At 47.8% G+C, this 18067-nt stretch overlaps 1 protein-coding gene across 3 annotated transcripts in view; it reads right to left on the bottom strand.

Moving 5' to 3' along the window:
* Nucleotides 1–18067, bottom strand: part of MYO10 (myosin X) — a 185252-nt gene that overhangs the window by 19742 nt on the left and 147443 nt on the right. For all 3 annotated transcript variants that reach the window (XM_016118956.2, XM_016118958.2, XM_016118955.2), the window contains 8 exons: nucleotides 13672–13796; nucleotides 13462–13576; nucleotides 9622–9728; nucleotides 8547–8780; nucleotides 8127–8172; nucleotides 6484–7350; nucleotides 5500–5623; nucleotides 2260–2503 (listed from right to left, as the gene is read on the bottom strand). In XM_016118956.2, the coding sequence (XP_015974442.2) occupies nucleotides 2260–2503; nucleotides 5500–5623; nucleotides 6484–7350; nucleotides 8127–8172; nucleotides 8547–8780; nucleotides 9622–9728; nucleotides 13462–13576; nucleotides 13672–13796 (1862 nt within the window). The remainder of the gene's footprint in view (nucleotides 1–2259; nucleotides 2504–5499; nucleotides 5624–6483; nucleotides 7351–8126; nucleotides 8173–8546; nucleotides 8781–9621; nucleotides 9729–13461; nucleotides 13577–13671; nucleotides 13797–18067) is intronic.

Here is an 18067-nt window from a genome sequence, read left to right as displayed (position 1 = left end):
ACACAGAATTCTCAGCAATCAGCGAGAAAAACAACATCGCCAAACTGACGATTCACTCGCAAACTGTAACTGAAAAACCAGACACCTTTTTAGAAGTGGTGATTGCTGTGTCCTCCAGGGGGAGTCAGGCTCCTGTCTGCTCCCGAGGGAGGGACTGTGGGCCTGCGAGTGGCCTGTCTCTCCTCACGCTTCTCTCACTGCCCACCCAAGGCCCCCTCCTGCTCAGTCAGGCCTCAGAAGGCTTGAGGCAACAGCCCCCCACTCTGGCCTGCACCTTCCCATGGTTCCTTTTACTGCTCTTCAATGCAAGGACCCCCACGAGGGGACTAATCTCCCCAGAAATCCTCCCTAATTCATCACAGCTTTCCATCATGATTTAAAACGCTCAGCCGACGCCTCTGATGTCCATTATTTTCACTGGGGGCTTCAGCGTGGAAGGGCAGGGTTTGGGCGTCTCTGGATCTCAATGCCACCTTGCCCCCATCCAGCACTCCCTCAACAACTCTGCAGGTTTAAAATCGGTGGACCAAGGTATGTGGGGAAAGCACCAGCAGATGTTAGGACTGGCCCAGGGACGCGACTGTCTTTGATGAAGGAGGGTCTTGGGCATAAAGCCAGTTTGTTTTGACCACCGACACAGTTATAACTGTTCACAGCAAAACGTTCATTTTACATCTACAAAATTAAGCAGTCTAAATGGGTTAGAAAAATAATTATTGTACAACCTTTATAGCTAGGATCACTGAGACGAGTTAAAATATTAAACGAAAAAAATCAAGAAGATGAAGATTCACAGAGTGACCTGTGACACATCCTCTGAGTGGCAGGGGAGAGGTGGGTGATAGGGAACAATTGGCCAGGCATTTGGCAATGGAGCCTTTAGAGCAGAATGATAAATCCCAGTAAAACTGTCCAGAACAGGTCACCCTGGCCCAGCCACTCTGCCTGTCAGGAACTCAGCAACCACGTGTGTAAAGTCAGAGGGTGAAATTATGATCTGGCTGTGGTTCTGAATCCTGGGAGATGGTCGGAAAACATGGGCGTGCGCGGCTCTCTGCGGGTGGGTCCAGGGGTTTGCATCTGTAGAAACCTTCCCTAGAGACGAGAGGGTGTGATCTGATAAATGCAGTCTGGAAGCCACAGAATAAATGAGGAAGCATCTTCAATACGAGTAGCGAGGGAAAGAAGAGATGGAAGGGGAAAATACACATTAAAAGACACTTCAGAGATCTGTTTGCTGACGGATTAAAAACGATAGGCCTTTTAACAGCTTTCTAAGTTTTGAATGGAATTTAGCTACAGGTTTTACCAAAACAACTTTTATGCTTAGTTAGTTACATAGTTACCCAGCTGCCCCTAACTCTAACACCTTTTTGAAAACCTTACTTTTTAACAAAAATAACAGGCCTTCACACACTTTGCTTCTCCAAGAGGGTGGCAGAAAAAGGAATCATGTTGGGTTCAGGGACCAGTTCTGTCCCTCTCGTGACTGGGAACGAAGATGGCTATGTACGCAGCGCAGGCTGGAGACCAATGGTCCATTTCAAAACACGCCTCACAGGGGAAGGGCAGTAAAAACGTACAAGAAAGTGGGTACGGAGGATCAAAAGGCACAAACTTCCAGTTATAAAATAAGTCGGTCACGGGGACGTGATGTATAGAGCGGTGATTAATTAATAACACTGTACCACATTATTGCATATTTGAAGCTGCTCAGGAAGATAAAAGGTCTCATCACAAGAAAAATAATTTTAACTGTGTGCTGACGACCGTCTTGCAATACAACTATCAAACCCTTTTGTTGCGTACCTGAAACTAATATAATACTATATATCAGTTGTGTGTCGATATTTGCAGTTCGCTCCCAATTTAGCAGAGCTGGGCGTGTGGGAAGAATTGAAAAGTGACAGGTTGACTGACCAAAAAAAAAAGATAAAAAGATTCCCAACCAGCCATTCACCATGCACGCCAGGACTCCTGCGTGCAACCGGTCACGTTTCCAGGGGGCTCGCTGGCACCTTACACACAAGAGGAAATGTCTGAATGTAACCACGGAAAGTGAATCGTGCACAGGTGAAGCCGTTTCCCCAGCTTCCTAATAATTCAATCAACTGAAGTGAATGATCAGGACTCGCTCCCTCACCGACCCGTCCACGGCTTCAAAGGACTCGCGCCCGCTAGCTTTGTGGGCGTCGATGCCAAGCGTCAAGCCTCCCGAGCACCATGCGACTGGGCCGCACCCAGGCAGCACCCACGTACCTTGCCGTCCGGACTTCCACGGTGCCCTTGAGCTTCTCCTCACTGTCGTTTTCAAAGTACATGAGCCTGGACTGGCGGAGGACGAACCAGCGCTTCTTCCAGTTCCGCCGGGACAGCGTGGACGAGCCGCCGCCCTTCTTGTGCAGCCAGCCCTGCTTGAGGGCCTCCTGCTTCGACCGGAACCACAGGAAGGTCTCGTCCTTGAGGACGCACCAGCGCCGTTTCCAGGAGTTCATTAAGCCACCTGTTCCCCCGAGACGGGGGGGGGGGGGGTTGAGAAAAGCCCGTCAAATCGAAGACGACAAGAAGGGGAGGGTCTTAAGGTTCAGCCCACTCCCAGCCCCAAGTGACCCGGCCTCAGAAACCCCTCAATGGAGGATGACGGCGCCACCGGCTTGTGTCCGGGGGACGCAGGACAGATATTACACTAGCTTGGCTGGATGATACAAGAATGTTGTCCCTTTTATCCAGAGCAGCACCTACTCACTGGGCTGAGAAATCTAGGCGAGGAGCTAAGAGAAAGGACAAGTAATGAACTGACACACTCTCACCCTGCAAAGAGTCAAGAGCCCCGGGCCAGGACGCTTCCTGTATGCCTATCTTCAAACGCCCGTCAAAGTTTACCCATTCTTGGTCAATGTGGGGAACGTGACCGATGAGCGATTTTGCAGTATAGCAATAAACCCTAACTTCCATTTAAACATGTGGATAAACACATCTTTTCATCATCATATGAAAATGATTTATATGTATAATGCATACGATTCTGAATATGAAACAGTAAGACTCCAAACTAAATTGTAATTAGACCTAAAAAAAAATGAGAAGTAAGCTGTCATATTTTTAGCGGGAAACTTTTTTGGTTGAGAGAAATTAGACAAGGAGACGAGGATACACAGATGCCATCTTTTACAAGACAAAAAACATTTCTAATACTCTTCGAGCAAGATATGGCTTCATTGAACGATATAAACAGCTGCCTTGTCTCCTACGGCCAGCTCACCTGGCCGAAGAGTCTGTGATCACACCAAGCTCCAGGGCTGTTTCCTAACAAGAAACCTGCCAAGGACTACCGGAAACTTTTTGTTTCTTTTTGATTTGTGACTTTAATCTGGGTTTCTCAAAAGGAGCCCAGAGGAAACTGTAATACAAAGCCACTGCATTATCTTATCTTCTTTAAATGATAAAGGCTATTCACAGTTTCTAAGACACAGAAGGGCTGTCATCGCCACAGCCATCACCACAGACTCACTCTGTTGCTCGCACGTTATTAATGGGACTCACTCCCATCCCTCCCGCTCTAATTCCGGGTGCTCTCTTAAAGAATTTCATCGATGCTATTAATTTACCAACTGCAAAAACCTGTAGTAGGCTATTAGGCTGGTGAAAATTCATTTATGCTCATAAAATATAATCCGGTGGTTGGATTTTATCATTGGTTTCGCTGAAGAATTTTGTCACAATTTTAAGACTTTTATCAAAGATTAAATGATGCATTTACACAATAACTTTTTGAAAGAGTTTGCCAAAAAGTCACTTACCTTCTTGAGCTTGTTAATGCTTTAATTGTGAAATGTGCTTTGAATTATCTTTACTTTTTTCCCTAATCTCATTTGTTTATATCAGACAAATATGCACTAAGTCAGTGGCATATATTTTAAATAAGAGTGATATCATAAGCAATTTTAAAGCTATCTTAAGAACTAAAATTAATGATGGGGAGGAGAAATATATTAATAAAAAGCTCATACTTGTTCTGAAAAATGCAGGAGAAAATCCTAAAATGCTACATTAGATACTTACTGGATTATTAGGTTTTGATTTATGATAACATTTTTTCCTTTATCAAGTGTTCTGATGTTAGCTAGGTAACTTGGTTAGAATTTCTCCATCTTTTTCATTCCAACACTCCTATAAAAATTTCCACCAACCAGTGACTTCGGGCAATAGGAAGACCCTCCCTAAAACACACCTGGCGTGGCGTGGCTTCCGTGAGCACCTTGGGGATCTGAGGCTGAGAACGGCGGAACATTGAAAAGCAGATGACGAATGTGTGTAGCTAAGCTGATGTTAAAGACGAGAAGCAGAAGTAGCGAAAGAGAAAAGAGAAGAGGAGAGGAAAAGAAAGAAAAAGAAAGGAGAAGCAAAGAAAAGAAAAGAAAGAAATCAGATGAAAAGGAAGTGAAGAACAGAAAGAAAATATTAAGGAGGACAATAGATATGAAAAATGACAAATATGCCGATTGAAGAAGGAAGCAGAGGCAAAAAAACAAAACAAAACAAAAAAAAACAAAAAAACCCCAAAGAAACAGAGAAAGGGAATATGAAAGCTTTTCATGGGGGAAGAAAAGGAAACGCGAGCGAAGAAAGGTGGCAGTGGGGAGTGAAGAAAGGGGGGCAGAGAAGACACACTTGGTTCCGGGGAAACAGGAAAAGGAGAGAAAGGAAAGGGCAGCGGAGCGAAGGACACCCTCTGGGGACAATGGCTCTTGTCGTCCCCACTGCAGCCCCGAGCTCCGGCCTCTTAGCCCGCATCCGGGGTAGGGCCATGTGGGGAGCAGGACGGTCACCGCTGCTGGTGAGCCACGTAAAACTCCTACCAGAACCCGATGAGTGTGGTTTCTCATGGCCCGCGTCCCTGATTCAGAGCCGTCGAGAACACGAACGAGGCATGTGTACGCGGTCCTGAGCACTTTCCGAAAGGAACACGCTCCAAAGACCCCAGGGAGGAAGGCCCCAGCCAGTGCATTCGAAGCTCAATAGCGAGCAAAATGTCCAGCTTTAATTCTCATCAGGCGTGGGGCAGACGGGAGGTGCCGCCCGCACAGGCGTGGCCCTCTCAGCGCTTTCCTTTCCTCCACATGCGGAACATCCTTCTAGGTTCTCTAACGCTCCCGGGGAGGGGACGACGCAGCTGACCGTTACAAGGGGCTGCACCAACGCCAGCAGCGGCGCACGTGCGGGTTGTATGGTGCACGTGTGAGAAAGACAGAGAGAAGTGAGCGTGGGGGGGGGGCTGGTTAGGAAGGGGGGAGACGACCGAGAGGGTAGGGACTGACGATGGTGGCAGTGGTCGTAAACCCTGTCCTAGCACTGCGCCAGCCGACGGGGGTGAAGGCGACGTTCTTCCGGGTGGGACCCTGTCACCCGCGCCATCCTGCCACGAGGACCTAGCACGAGGCGAGGGGCAGGGGCCGGGTGACGTCCCCGACCCGGGCGCCGGGTGGCCACAGGACCCACCTTTCATGTACAGGAAGCTGTGGAAGTAAGGCAGCGTGACGCAGCTGTACACGGAGTCCCGCCGGTAGGAGAGTTCGTCGTCCGTGTCGAACCTCGAGTCAAAGTCCTCTTCGCTGTCTTCAAACTGCACAAGGAGAGCGAGCCAACGGGGAACGAGAAAACAGGAGAACAAGCCGTGAACGTGGCCAGCGTCTACCGACACGGAAAATAAATATGGACGAAGAAGCAACCTGCCCACTCGTAACACAACGGCGTGGCTGTCGAAACTTCATAATTACAGAACACCGCCTTTTAAGGTCAAATGGCCCGTTGCATCGATACATAAAACACCTGACATACTTTAACACAAAAAACTATCTATTCTAAAAACAACACTGCCGTTTAAAGGTATAATTTTTAAAAAACTGAGCCCTAATTCCCTTTAGATTACTAGGCTAAAAATACCTTCAAGTGTTAGAAAGTCAAGGCAGTGGACGATGGGAAAAAATAAAAAGTAAATGACCAACAAATCCGGAAGCTGGAGAGGGCACGTTTAAGCCCTTAAAGATGCCTCCTTTTCAGCCAGGGCAGGACAGCTCAGCCTGGGGTGTGGGTTGTGCAGCTAATGTAAGGAAAAGTCTCCGAAACACCCTTGGCATTTCTAGTTCCAGCCAAGGTGGGCCTCACCTCCCAACCCGCTGCCAACGCCAGGGCAGACACAGGCAAATTCTCCATTAAAAAGGCCAGTTTTCTTAGGCTTTGGGCACAACGCAGCTCCGGGCTTTGTGTTTAACTCCGAGCAGGCGCGTCATCAAAGTTCTGTTCCCTGATGCGGTTGCTTTTGGGGCGAGAAAGGGGTTTGGGGTCGACTGGGAGAGCCTGACCCTGAAACCTTGGGCACGGTTTGCGCGGGAGTCTTCAGCCGAGGGCTGGTGCAAGGCGGCGTGGATGTCGCCGAGCCCCGCGGCCGCAGGGGCGAGGCAGGCCCGGGGTGGTGGTACTCACCGAGGACTGCGCCCCTTCCGAGCTAAACCGGTAGGCCCCGGAGCTGTTGTAGGTCCCCACGGAGCAGCGGTAGTCTGGGGACCACTGGCTACTGCAGGAGTTGGAGAAGGTCACGCTGCTGCCCGAGGTGCCGGCGCCGTCCTCGTAGGCGTCCTGGTCGAGGTCGTAGTCGCCCTCCGGGGCGGGCTGGCCCGTGGCGCTTTGGGGCATGCAGTAGGTGGGCTCCCCGCCCGGCGAGCCCTGCTCGGACGGCGCCAGGAGCACGGTGCTGTCGCCGCTGGGGCTGGTGGGCACCACCGTGTCGTTCATGTACGGGTCCTCCTCCGAGGACTCGTCGCTGGTCCGGATGCCACTCGTGCGCTGGTCCGAGTGGCCGTGCTCGCTCGGGTTGGGCGAGTCCTTGAAGGCATCGTCGTCGGCCTCGAAGCCCTCGTCGACCTCCTCCTCGGGGCAGGGCTGGCTCAAGTTGAAGCTGGGCTTCTCCCCGCTCGCCGTCTCGGCGACGCCGCCCGGCTCGCCCGAAGGCTCGCTGCCCGCCGACAGCGAGCGCTCGATGTGGCGGACGCACTCGTCGATCTCGTCGAAGTTGAGCGACTCCAGGAACTCCTGGGCAGCCCGGCAGGCTTCGTCCTCCAGCCTCCTGAGCTCCTCGTCCCGCAGCTGCTGCAGCTTCTGCAGGGAGGCCTCGGTCAAGGACAGCTCCTGCCGCTCCTTCATGCGCTGCAGGTCCTCGATCTCTTTCTCCAGGCGGAGGATCTCTTCCACCTGTTTGTTTTCCTTCTGCTTCTCCAGTTCCCGGCTCAGCTCCGCCTCCCTCTGGCTCCTCTGCAAGGCCTCCAGCTCCCGCTGCTTCCGCGCCGCCTCCTCCTGGGCAGGAGAGGAAGGAAGACGTCGGGAAATGTCTCCACCACGAGCACAGGCATCACTCCTCCTCGGCCCCGAAGAACCATGAGCTGCGGTTGTTTGGGGCCCAATTGTGCCCCCACCCCCAAATTGCTATGTTGAAGCCTCAAACCCTAGTGCCACAGAATGTGTCTGTGGGGGGCCTTTAACAAGGTGATCAAGTTAGAATGAAGCCGTGAGGTGCGGCCCCCAATCCAGGCTGGCTGGTGTCCTGTACTGGGAGACTGGGACACACAGGCACCAGGGATGCACGCAGGTGCGAGACCACGTGAGCACATGGCACGAAGGTGGCCGCCTGGAAGCTAAGGAGAGAGGCCTCGGAAGAAACCAAACCTCCCCGCATCTTGCCCTTGGACCTCTAGACTGCAGAATTATGAGAAAGTCATTTTCTGTTGTTTAATTTGCTCTGGCAGCCTGAGCAAACTAATACAGTGGCTATATGCGTTTAGAGAAATTACACTGTCCTGATTCGCTCTAAGATCTTAGACATTCACTAATTTTCACCCAATTGCAATGGGTTAGAAGTTGCATCCTAACTTGAAACCTGTAATTTTATTCAGCAATATCGCCATAATAAATAAATAAATAAAAAAACTAAAAAATAAATTCCATAATTAACATTTCCGCTAACATTCTCCTTCCTACAGATTCATGTTTTCAGTTTTGAATCCTGAGTCAAAGCGTTTGAAGTGGGCAGGAAGGGGACAGGCGAGACGCCACATTGTCACAGCATTCTTTACCTGCTGGGCGCGGAGCTCGGCTTCTTTCCGTGCCTTCTCTCTTTCTCTAAAGATAGTAAAGAAAAGAGACAGTGAAGAAAAAAAAAAAAAAAGCACAATGAAAAAAATCCTAGAACCACTTTTCAGAGCGAGCTAACTTTTTTAAAAAAAATGCTTTGCTAAAGAGAACTTAAAAAGCACGGGGGATGGAGCCTCTTCCCTTGGCAAGAGACTTGTCTTGTGCATGAATAAAAACACACACAGAAGTGAGTCTTCGATGCTGCCAAGGAATTTTATATTTGAGCCACCGGAAGTTCATGTTTCCAGCGGTAGGTCTGGCGCCATCCACTGGGAGTTCTCGCTGCAAGGATGGATATAGAGCATAGAACTCCGAAGGTGTCCCTCCGTTTCACCCCAGAAAGAGAGGCAGGTGTGCTGTACCTTTCCTCCTCCTCCCGTCTCCTCTTTTCTTCTTCTTCCCATTTCCTCTTTTCCTCTTCCTTCCGTTTCTCAGCCAGCATCCGCCTGTAAACTCTCCGAGCAGTCTGACCCCTGAGCTGCTTCTGGAACACGATGGCTGCTTTTTTCAGGTGCAAAAATCTCCTCCTCAGAAGGAACGCTCTGTAATTCTTCTGAATTATCACCACACAGTCAAGGACCTTCCTGTATTGCTTTCTGAAAATGAAAACAAAAACACAGCACAACAGAATAACTGTTGAGGTAATGAGGTTTCAAGCTCTCCAAGTGGGTTTCTTAATGCTGTAGGACATGAGAACAAGACCTAGTTTTGGAAGATACTCTCATCATACAAAGGGGAGTGAAGGGGAGGCCCCTCTGAGCACAACAAAACAGAAGAAAAACAAGAGAACAACAACGAACAAAACTAAAGCCAGAACCCTATCATATCTTGGCTAAATAAACACGTAACCCCTAATGCTGACTTTGAAAAGCTTTGGCAGGAAGCTGGCTGTAAACAGGGCTCAAAGAGATCTGATATATTCTCCTGTTTTTTATAAGAAAAAAAAAAATTCGCCAGAGCAAGACGGCTTAGTATTAAGGAAAATTTCATGGCACGGAGCTCCACGTGGCACGTTGGTCCTCGGAGGCAGAAGGAACACAAGGGCACATGATAAGCTGCCTCAGTCAGCAGACACCGGAGACAGAGAGGGCCTCTGTGGACCCGGTGAGAGAACGCCCATGTCGACGGCCAAAAGGCCAAAGGCAACGGCCAGGTTGCCTCCGGCTTCCGTACGCGATGAAGATGAAGTAGGTACACCATTTAAATATCTCGGCACGGTCCCCTACTGCCACTGCTCTGAGATCCCCAGAGCCCCCTTTCTTAGGTTCTTACCTATCAAGCTAACCCGGCTTCTGCCATCACCAGAGCACTGACCTGGGACTCTCCTTGGCCCGGTCCCAGCCCTCCGTCCGGGTCTATTTTAAGCAAAAGCCATCGACCCGGGGCTACCTGCGGGCTCCTGCCAGGGAAGCCGTCCTCCCCCACGGCACTCCTTACCGTGCCAGGTAACCCAGGACGTGGGCCCGGATCACCATGGCCGCCCGGGTAACTTCCTCTTCCCGCCGCTTCTCCAGTTTCTGCTCCAAGGATTCTCGAAGGAAGACCTGCCCAGGAAGGCGCACCATGTCAGAACCAAAGAATGCGGTTGGCAGAAGGCAGGTACCGCTGTCTGGGTCAGAGACATCTTTTTTGGGGGGTGGGGGAGTGAGGGGGGGGTGGGGGGAGGTTCTCTCAGGTTTGCTCTAAACGCACACAGCTGTGCTTTCTAGCACAGTGCTTCTCAAACTCCCTGTGGGGAAGGGCCACTGTTTTTATTTACTTATTTTTTTAATCGAGGTATAATTAACACATAACATTATATTAGTTTCGGTTGACCATCATAATGACTTGATATTTGTATTGCGAAGGAAGAAAAATTTGCCCCCTACCCTTCTCAGTTCTTTTGCCTGGTCTAACAATTAAATGGACACTAGACAGATTAAAAGAAGCAGGCTGCTCATGTACCACTTTTAGACATAGAAACAATAATCTGTGAAGATTAGACAAAACAAAGGGGTTTGTGTTTGGCGTAGCTAACGACTGCTGTAACAAAGTTTGTTCACGCGGCTTCGTCAGCCTTGATTCTCTATCTCATGACGAGGATGCCTCTGCCCCCAGGATGGGGAGGACACTTTCGCTGGGAGGTCCATTTCCTGCTTTCAGGAGGAAGTGGAGGGTCAGGGCGCCTCTTTTATACACCAGCTATTTCTCAAGTAACTCGAATACAAAATATCGATGCATCACTGTGGCATATTTTGGGGTGGCCTGTCCCGAGCCTCAATACATACTGCAAAATGATCACCGCAGTAAGTCTAGTTAACATCTGTCATCATATGGAGGTACAAATTGTTTTTCTTACTATGAGAACTTTTAAGATCTACTTTCTTTGCAACTTTCAATATGTAATACAGTATCGTTAGCTATGGTCACCGATCTACACATCACATCCCCGTGACTTAATTATAACTGGAAGTTTGTACCTTTCGGCGACCTTCGCCCATTTTGCCCACCCCCTCTACCTGCTGCCTCTGGCGACCACCGATCTGTTCTCTATCTATGGGTTGGGCTCTTCACCCCTGTGATTTAGATTCCACATAAGAGATGACAGTATTTGTCCTCCTCTCGCCGACTTATTTTATTTCTTTCACTCAACATGAGGTTCATCCATGTTGTCGCAAATGACAAGATTCCATTCTCCTGGCTGAATAATATTTTGGTGCGCGTGTATGTGTGTGCACGTGCATCATAATTCCTTTACTCATCCGTTAATGAACACTTAGGTGTTTCCCTATCTTGGCTATTGTGAATAATGATGCAATGAACATGTGTATATCTTTCCGAGTCAGTGTTTTCTTTTTCTTCAGATACTCAGAAGTGGAATTGCTGGATCACAGGGTAGTTACATTTCTAATTTTTTTTTTTTTTTTGAGGAACCTCCATACTGCTTTCCGTAGTGGCTATACCAGCTTACAGTCCCACCAACAGTGCACCAAGGTTCCCTCTTTTTCGCACCCTTGCCGGCATGCTAGTTCTTGTCTTCTTGGTAACACCCACTCTGACTGGTGCGCGGTGGTATCTCATTGTGGTTTTTGCATTTCTCTGATGATTAGTGATGCTAAACATCTTTTCCTGTACCTGTTGGCCACCTGTCTGTCTGTCTTTTTTTGAAAAATGTCTATTCAGATCTTTCACCTATGTTTTAAGCTGGATTGTTTGTTCTTTTGCTATTGAGCTGTATATAGCTCTTTATATTAATTTTGGATATTAACCCCTATTAGATAGAAGATTTGCAAATACTTCCTCCCATTCGGCAGGTTGCCTTTTCATTTTGCTGATTTTCTTTCCTATTGCAAAAGCTTTTTAGTTTCATGTAGTTCGACTTGTTCAATCTTTTGTTGCCTACCTTTTTAAAAAACTTTCCATCTGTCACAGATTAAGATATGTAGTAAAAATATATTACTAGAACAAAAAAAAAAAAAACAAAAAGGCTATATAAGCCCCATTTCAGGGTTGTTATTAGATTCAACAGATATGAAAGGATTGTGACATTGCCATCAAAGTTTGTGAATCCTTATTTCATTAACAAGAGACACAGAGGTACTCCCTATATTAAAAAAGAAAAAAAAGAACATAAATTTTTAAACAAAGAAAGGGAGGTAGGAAGGAAAGAAAAAGAAGAAGTTTGTAAAATACTAACTTCATCACATAAAAACCCTCTTTATGCCCATCAAGTGATTACAATCAGAATATCTGGGCCTCAAACACTTTAACGTATATAAAAAAACAGATATTAATAAAATAATTCTGCAAACTGAGTTTGAAATTAAAATTAAACCAGTTAAGCTACATCTCAGTTTAGCCATCGCAAGAATACAAGAATTGGGACTAAATAGATTACAGCTTTTTTGCTGACCTGTTTCTCGGAACAGGCTCCTTAATCTCATGCTTTTCAAAACCAGATAAGGGTGTCTGATAATTGGCACTTCGCATCGAAATTCCTGATTTTTTAAAAAATGTTGATGCTCCATCAAGGTAGCTTTTAATTATGCACTTTCGAATTTAACACGTGCATAGGAAATTCTGAATTTTCCCTAAAAAACTAGTGCCAAATATTTTCATGCTTTTCTCTTAACCGTCAGCATGAGGGCATTTTGGTTGCAGTGGGGAGGGTGTGCTAAATGGTACCCTCTCTCTCATGACTTTTAAATGCACGCTCCTGTGAGTCATTCTGGCCTAAAATGATGCATTATGTTCTCTTGATGGCACATTTTTCCAGACTCTATCAAGACATTTGGGCAAAAAAGCAAATAAAGAATTCTATCTACCACACGTGAGTCATGGCCTTACCTATTCTTGCTCTGTGTTCCCAAGCATTTTGTAAAACACTACGCCAGCCTGTGTTTTGGTCAGTATTGCTGCCAGAAGGTATTTAGAGCCATTACCATCTGATGAACATCTGGGCCTTCTGGTAGAGAAGTTCCCAGCGTCTGCAATGTGGCAGTGATGTGGTCGGCGAATTAAACATGGGCCTGGGTCTGACTTGGCCGGCTTAAACACGACATTTGGAAGGCAAGAGACCCTATCTGCTGGACGAGCATTTCTAAAGAGGTTGGGGGGCCAGTCTGAACAGGTCATGCAGGAGATTCTAGCACCTTCCCCATGGAGAGGCTGAGGGCGGCCGGGGGGGGGGAGCGGCGGCTCCCCTCTTTCGATTTTTCCTTCTGCTTTATGACTGTGGCACACAGTCAGGAATGTTGAGAAAGATTCCTGTCAAGGTCAACATCTAGGTCGAGACCTGAAGGATGAGGTGCTGCCTAAACACTTGTTGCTGACCTTGCACTGGTCAGTTAGGGACTGAATATCAGCTGTGCCCCCACCCAAACCTTTTGAAACCCTAGCCCCAAAGTCATGGTATTCGGACGGTATTTGGTATTTAGTACCTTTACAGGAATAGACCACAGAGCTCACTCTGCCCCCCACCATGTAAGGACAGAGTAAGAGGGGAGCCACCTTTGCAGACACGGGGGGCTACACGGCACGTCCCCCGCCCCGAGTTGGCCACCCGAATGAACACACACATAGAAACACTTAGGATCTGATGTTTCGATGCGTCCCCGACAAACACGGAGTCCCTGAAAAGTCGAGGACTTCATGTAACATGTGAACTGTCTGGAAGACAAAAGCCTACGGCAGGCACGATCCTCTGAGTATCAGCCCAAAGTTAAACGCGGCTGGCGGGCGGCCCCGCGGCCAGCGCCGGCCAGGGCCTGGGGGCGGCCGTCCCTCCGCGCGCCGTACCTTGGTCTTGCCCAGCTGCCACTCGCCGCGGGAGGGGTCGTGCAGCTGCAGCAGAGCCGCGCACCTCCCCTTGCTGTCCTCAGGCACGGCCTCGCTCCTCAGCAGCACTTTATACCTGCAACGAGGCGTCAGGCTCACGTTTTGCCGTCACTCCCTCTTTCCCCCCATCCCTCGGAAGAGAAAGAGGATGTACGCAGGCGCTGGTCTTGCCTTTTGTAAAAATCCTGAAAGGGTCTCCGGACCGCATAGCCCGCTTTGCGGATCCTCACGGTCTCCAGCATCCCGGAGTACCGCAGCTGGTTCAGCACGACCGCCTGGTCGAAGTGGTCTGGCATCTGAAACACGCACAGCGCCGAGAGGTTAGCAAGGCGACGCGCACACAGTTCTATACGTGCACGCGCGCACGCACAACCTACACAAAAATACACAATACAAAATGAACCCACATACCCAGCACCTGGCTTCAGCAGCCACCACCCCGTCGACCCTGCCCCATCTCCGGACGGCCCACTTCCCCTGCCCTGGAATTTTTTTTTGGAAACAAGTTCCAGCCACCACAACACTTCATTTGTAAATTTATCAAAATCATTTTCTTAACTATCACAACGCATTGTATCTTAAGAAGCCAACAATGCCTTGATATGAATATCCATGTTCGAGTTTTGACTGTTTGACAAATATCGTAACTGTACCACCGAAAAATCTAAAGTGCCATACAAATATCACTTCATTTACTTTTTAAACTTCAATTTCAAGGCATTTAAAGACTTTTTTTTTTTTTTTTTTTTTTTTTTTTAGCTAAAGAATACAATGACCCAGTGAGGTTTGGGAGAGAAGGGGAGCAAATGAAGATTCTTTTTCATTTTGGTCTCTTTCTTGTCAAATATCGCATTTATGGAACGTTCCATACCATGATCACTAAATAAATGAATCTCAGAGAACATGCAAATGAAAGACGGAGGAAATCAAACCGGGACTTAACGTTCCGCAATGCATCCTCTCATCCACTCAGCTGCCGAACAAACAGCCACTGCTGACCGGACAATGAGTCTTTCAGACCGAGGCCCCGAAGTAGGCCAGTTCCCATTCACAGCTCTGGGCAGTGACTTGTTTTTTAATTTAAATGGCCAATCCCTTTAATTAATTTGTATTTTGTTATCCTACGCAGCAGTGTATAAAATGGATGAAAAAAACAGTGCCATAGGACATAAGTACATTGTTAAACAGTGCAAAACAAAAAAAAAAAAAAAAGAGAGAGAGAGAGAGTAGCTTAAATTTGCAAGCCATGAAAATGCATTTAGTCACTGACAAAAAATTAGGCTGAAAAGCCATGTTATTCTGTACCTTTCCAACCCTGCAAAAACTAAATTGAAAGAATGCTCTGCAAATCTCCCTTACCGCTTTTGATGGAATAGATAGTTGCCCTCATCTCTAGCAGGCAAATTTCTTTTACAAACACCGGCCAAATTGTCTTTACTCAGCAGTACAGCTGACAAATTAGGGCAAACATTCCCAAGAATCGCGGCTCACAGATTTTTAGTTCTTATTACTTTAAATATACTTAGAAAAGTAGGAAGGACATAAAAATATGAAAACAAAATTACCCTTGGTTACTCTTCCACCTCGATATTTGGATTAAGGAAGAGGCAACTGTTCTGACAGCATTTGGCTAAAATGCTTGTTGTATTTATTTGGGAATATAACCTGACCAGCAGCAACCTACAAAGACTGGTATAAAGCGAACACAACACAAATGACAAATAACAAAGCATCAGACTCAGTCCACTCAGTTAAACCCACAGAGAAACCTGCTAATTTAATATGTCATCGTTTCAAGCTTCAAAACTTTTTAAATGAAAAAACTCTCGAACTCTCTCTTCAAGTTTTCACCATTCCTGACCCATACCGTTTTCCCTGGCTACTTAACTTTTCTTCCAGTCTCTAGTTAACAAAGTTCACACAATTCCCTAGCCCCGCACTCGTTATTAAAACATTCTGACAAATATGACTGGCCGCTCGGCCACACTTACCATCTTCCACCTTCGGTTTGGCTCTGGGGCCAAAATTCATATGGAAAAGAACTGCCACACTGACCTTTTTTGCCACAGCTAAAGACACTGAACAATAATGAACACCATTCCCGTGCTTTAAAAAGTGCTTGGTCGCCATGGCAACCCCTTCCCTTCTCGGGCTAATTAGTGTGGTGTGGTTGTAGGATTTCATGCAGCTCAGGGAGGGGGGACGATGGAGGGGCGGGAGAGAGCTACCAGAAGCGGCCGCTTTTTCCTGGCGTCCGCTGCGATTGTGCTTCTAACCCCTTCGCAGAAATTTTCGGAGGAGGACGGGGGATTTGCAGGGAGGCTGTTGCCAGAGGGGCCTCCAGCTGCAGTCACGACGGGGTTAACCTGTATTTCCACAGGGGTTCTCTTTTGAGTTTCCACTTTGTTTTCTGATGAATGCAGTGGTCGAAGATGACACAGCTGGAGGCTGGACAAGTCACAAACTTTCGCTGCCCTTCAAAACCTTGCTGGCGCGCGCTCTGGTCCTCACTAGTTTTCCAGAACTGGGGTTCAGTCCCACAAAAGCCCATCTGCCTGCGGTGCACCAAGAGCGACGTTTCGATGGTGACAAGAAGAGTGGATTTGGGCAGGAAAGCAGGGCATAAACCAGGGCAATTATAGTCACAGGAGTCTGGCCGCGATCCACTTACAGAACATTAAATTATGAAACACCTACTGTGTGCAAGGTCCCATGATCCGTGGGAAAGGAGGATTTTTTTAAAAGGTGGGGGCTAGATCTTCTTTAACATCCACTACCGGGGCGGTGCGTTCGCTGTAACTGATACCGACACACCGTTGTCACCCAGAGTCTGGAGTTTACACCAGGGCTCACGCCTGTTGTGCAGTCTGTTTTGATGAATGCATATTGACACGTGGCCACCATCACAGAGTCACACCGAGTTCAGTGTCGCCGCCCTAGAAACCCTCGGGGCGCTGCCCGGTCTCCTCCGCCTCCCCCAGCCCCTGGTAGCCGCTTTTTTTTTTTTTTTTTTTTTACTGTCACCACAGTTTTTTTAAGACTTTTTTTTTTAAACAACAATTTTGGGTTCACAGCAAATTGAGAGGAAGTGCTTTCCCATGAGCCCCTGGCCCCATGCACTGCATAGCCTCGGAGGGGCTGGATTTTGCTGCCAAGAACCCTGAAATTAGGGAGGGTGGCCGGTATGCCAAACATCACTACTTACATAGTAGAACGCTAATACGAAGCCATATTAAAGATTAGAATGAACTTCCCTGGGAACAGAGGAGAGAGACAAGTACTGAGGAGGGTACGGGCGGCTCACGAATCCGAACCCAGGTCTGACCCAGGGTTTGGGCTCTTACAAATGCTACTTAACGCTGGCGTGGATGAGCCATCCCACACAGAGCTAAGGGGCTGAAAAAGACCCTGGCGTGTTCGGTGGTCTGAGGCGGAATGGGGGGAGGAGGGGAGGGACCTGGACAGCTGGTGGACACTGCGCTCAACCTTGCTGGCCACTGTTCGATGGGGTGAGACTGACCTGTGCCATAGAAGGACCCCTTGTCGGCAAGGGCAAATCCGGAAACTGGGCATACTCTGATATCACATATGTCGTGAAATGTTACACAGCATTAAAAAATAAGACCCAGTTAAAAATGGACCAATTGACCCTCAGGCCTTTCACAAGGCATAGAGAAGTACGTAATCTCACTTTTGTGAAATGAACCATGACCCCACCAATGAAAACATACTCCCTGTTTATGTGTACGTGCATGAATATAGATGTCCCGACACGCATGTGCAGAAAAGCGCAGAAAGACACCTTCCTGGCTATTACTGAGTGGGGGGCAGGGCTATGGCTGGTGCGAATAAGAGACAGCTAAGAAAAACGGTGAAGAAAAAACAATTAGGCTGCATTAGACAGAGAAAATAATCCCATATATATGCTACGAAGAATTTCTATACGGTTATGTATCTTTGAAGACGTTCAAGGTAAAAATCGGCTACAGAACGGATTCTAAAGGTCCTGCATAGAATCAGGTGGAAGAGGGTAGGTACAAGAATCAGGGAGACCAGGTAAGAAGCTGCTGTGAGGGTACCTTAAAGTAGGAACAACCCAAACGTCCATCGGCTAATGAATGGATAAACAAAACGTGGTGTATCGATGCACGAAATTATCCGGCCATACATGGGCACGAAGCGCTGGTACAATGCCACGACGTGGACGAGCCTTGAGCACTTCATATTACGTGAAAACGGCCAGTGTTAAAGACCGCGTGCTATCTGATTCAATCCACACGACACGTGCAGAACGGGGAACTCTACAGATCGAGCAGAGTGGTGGTCCTTGAGGGTTGGCGGGAGAGATGAGGATGGCCAAAGTGGACGGGCTTTCTTTCTGAGGTGATGAATGACAATGTTCTAACAAAAAAAACCCCGCTGAATCGTACGCTTTAAAGGAATCAACTGAATGGTAGGTGTATTATATCTCAATAAAGCTTTTTTAGATTTTTTTTTTGGTTATTATTTTTTTTAATAAGGAAGTATTTAAAAAGCCAGACAGACATGGAAGCATTTAAAACGGACA

Source organism: Rousettus aegyptiacus, unplaced genomic scaffold, assembly GCF_014176215.1.
Source record: "Rousettus aegyptiacus isolate mRouAeg1 unplaced genomic scaffold, mRouAeg1.p scaffold_m13_p_8, whole genome shotgun sequence".
Classification (NCBI taxonomy): domain Eukaryota; kingdom Metazoa; phylum Chordata; class Mammalia; order Chiroptera; family Pteropodidae; genus Rousettus; species Rousettus aegyptiacus.
The sequence above is the reverse complement of the archived record's forward strand: the minus strand, read 5'-3'. Positions and strand labels throughout refer to the sequence as shown.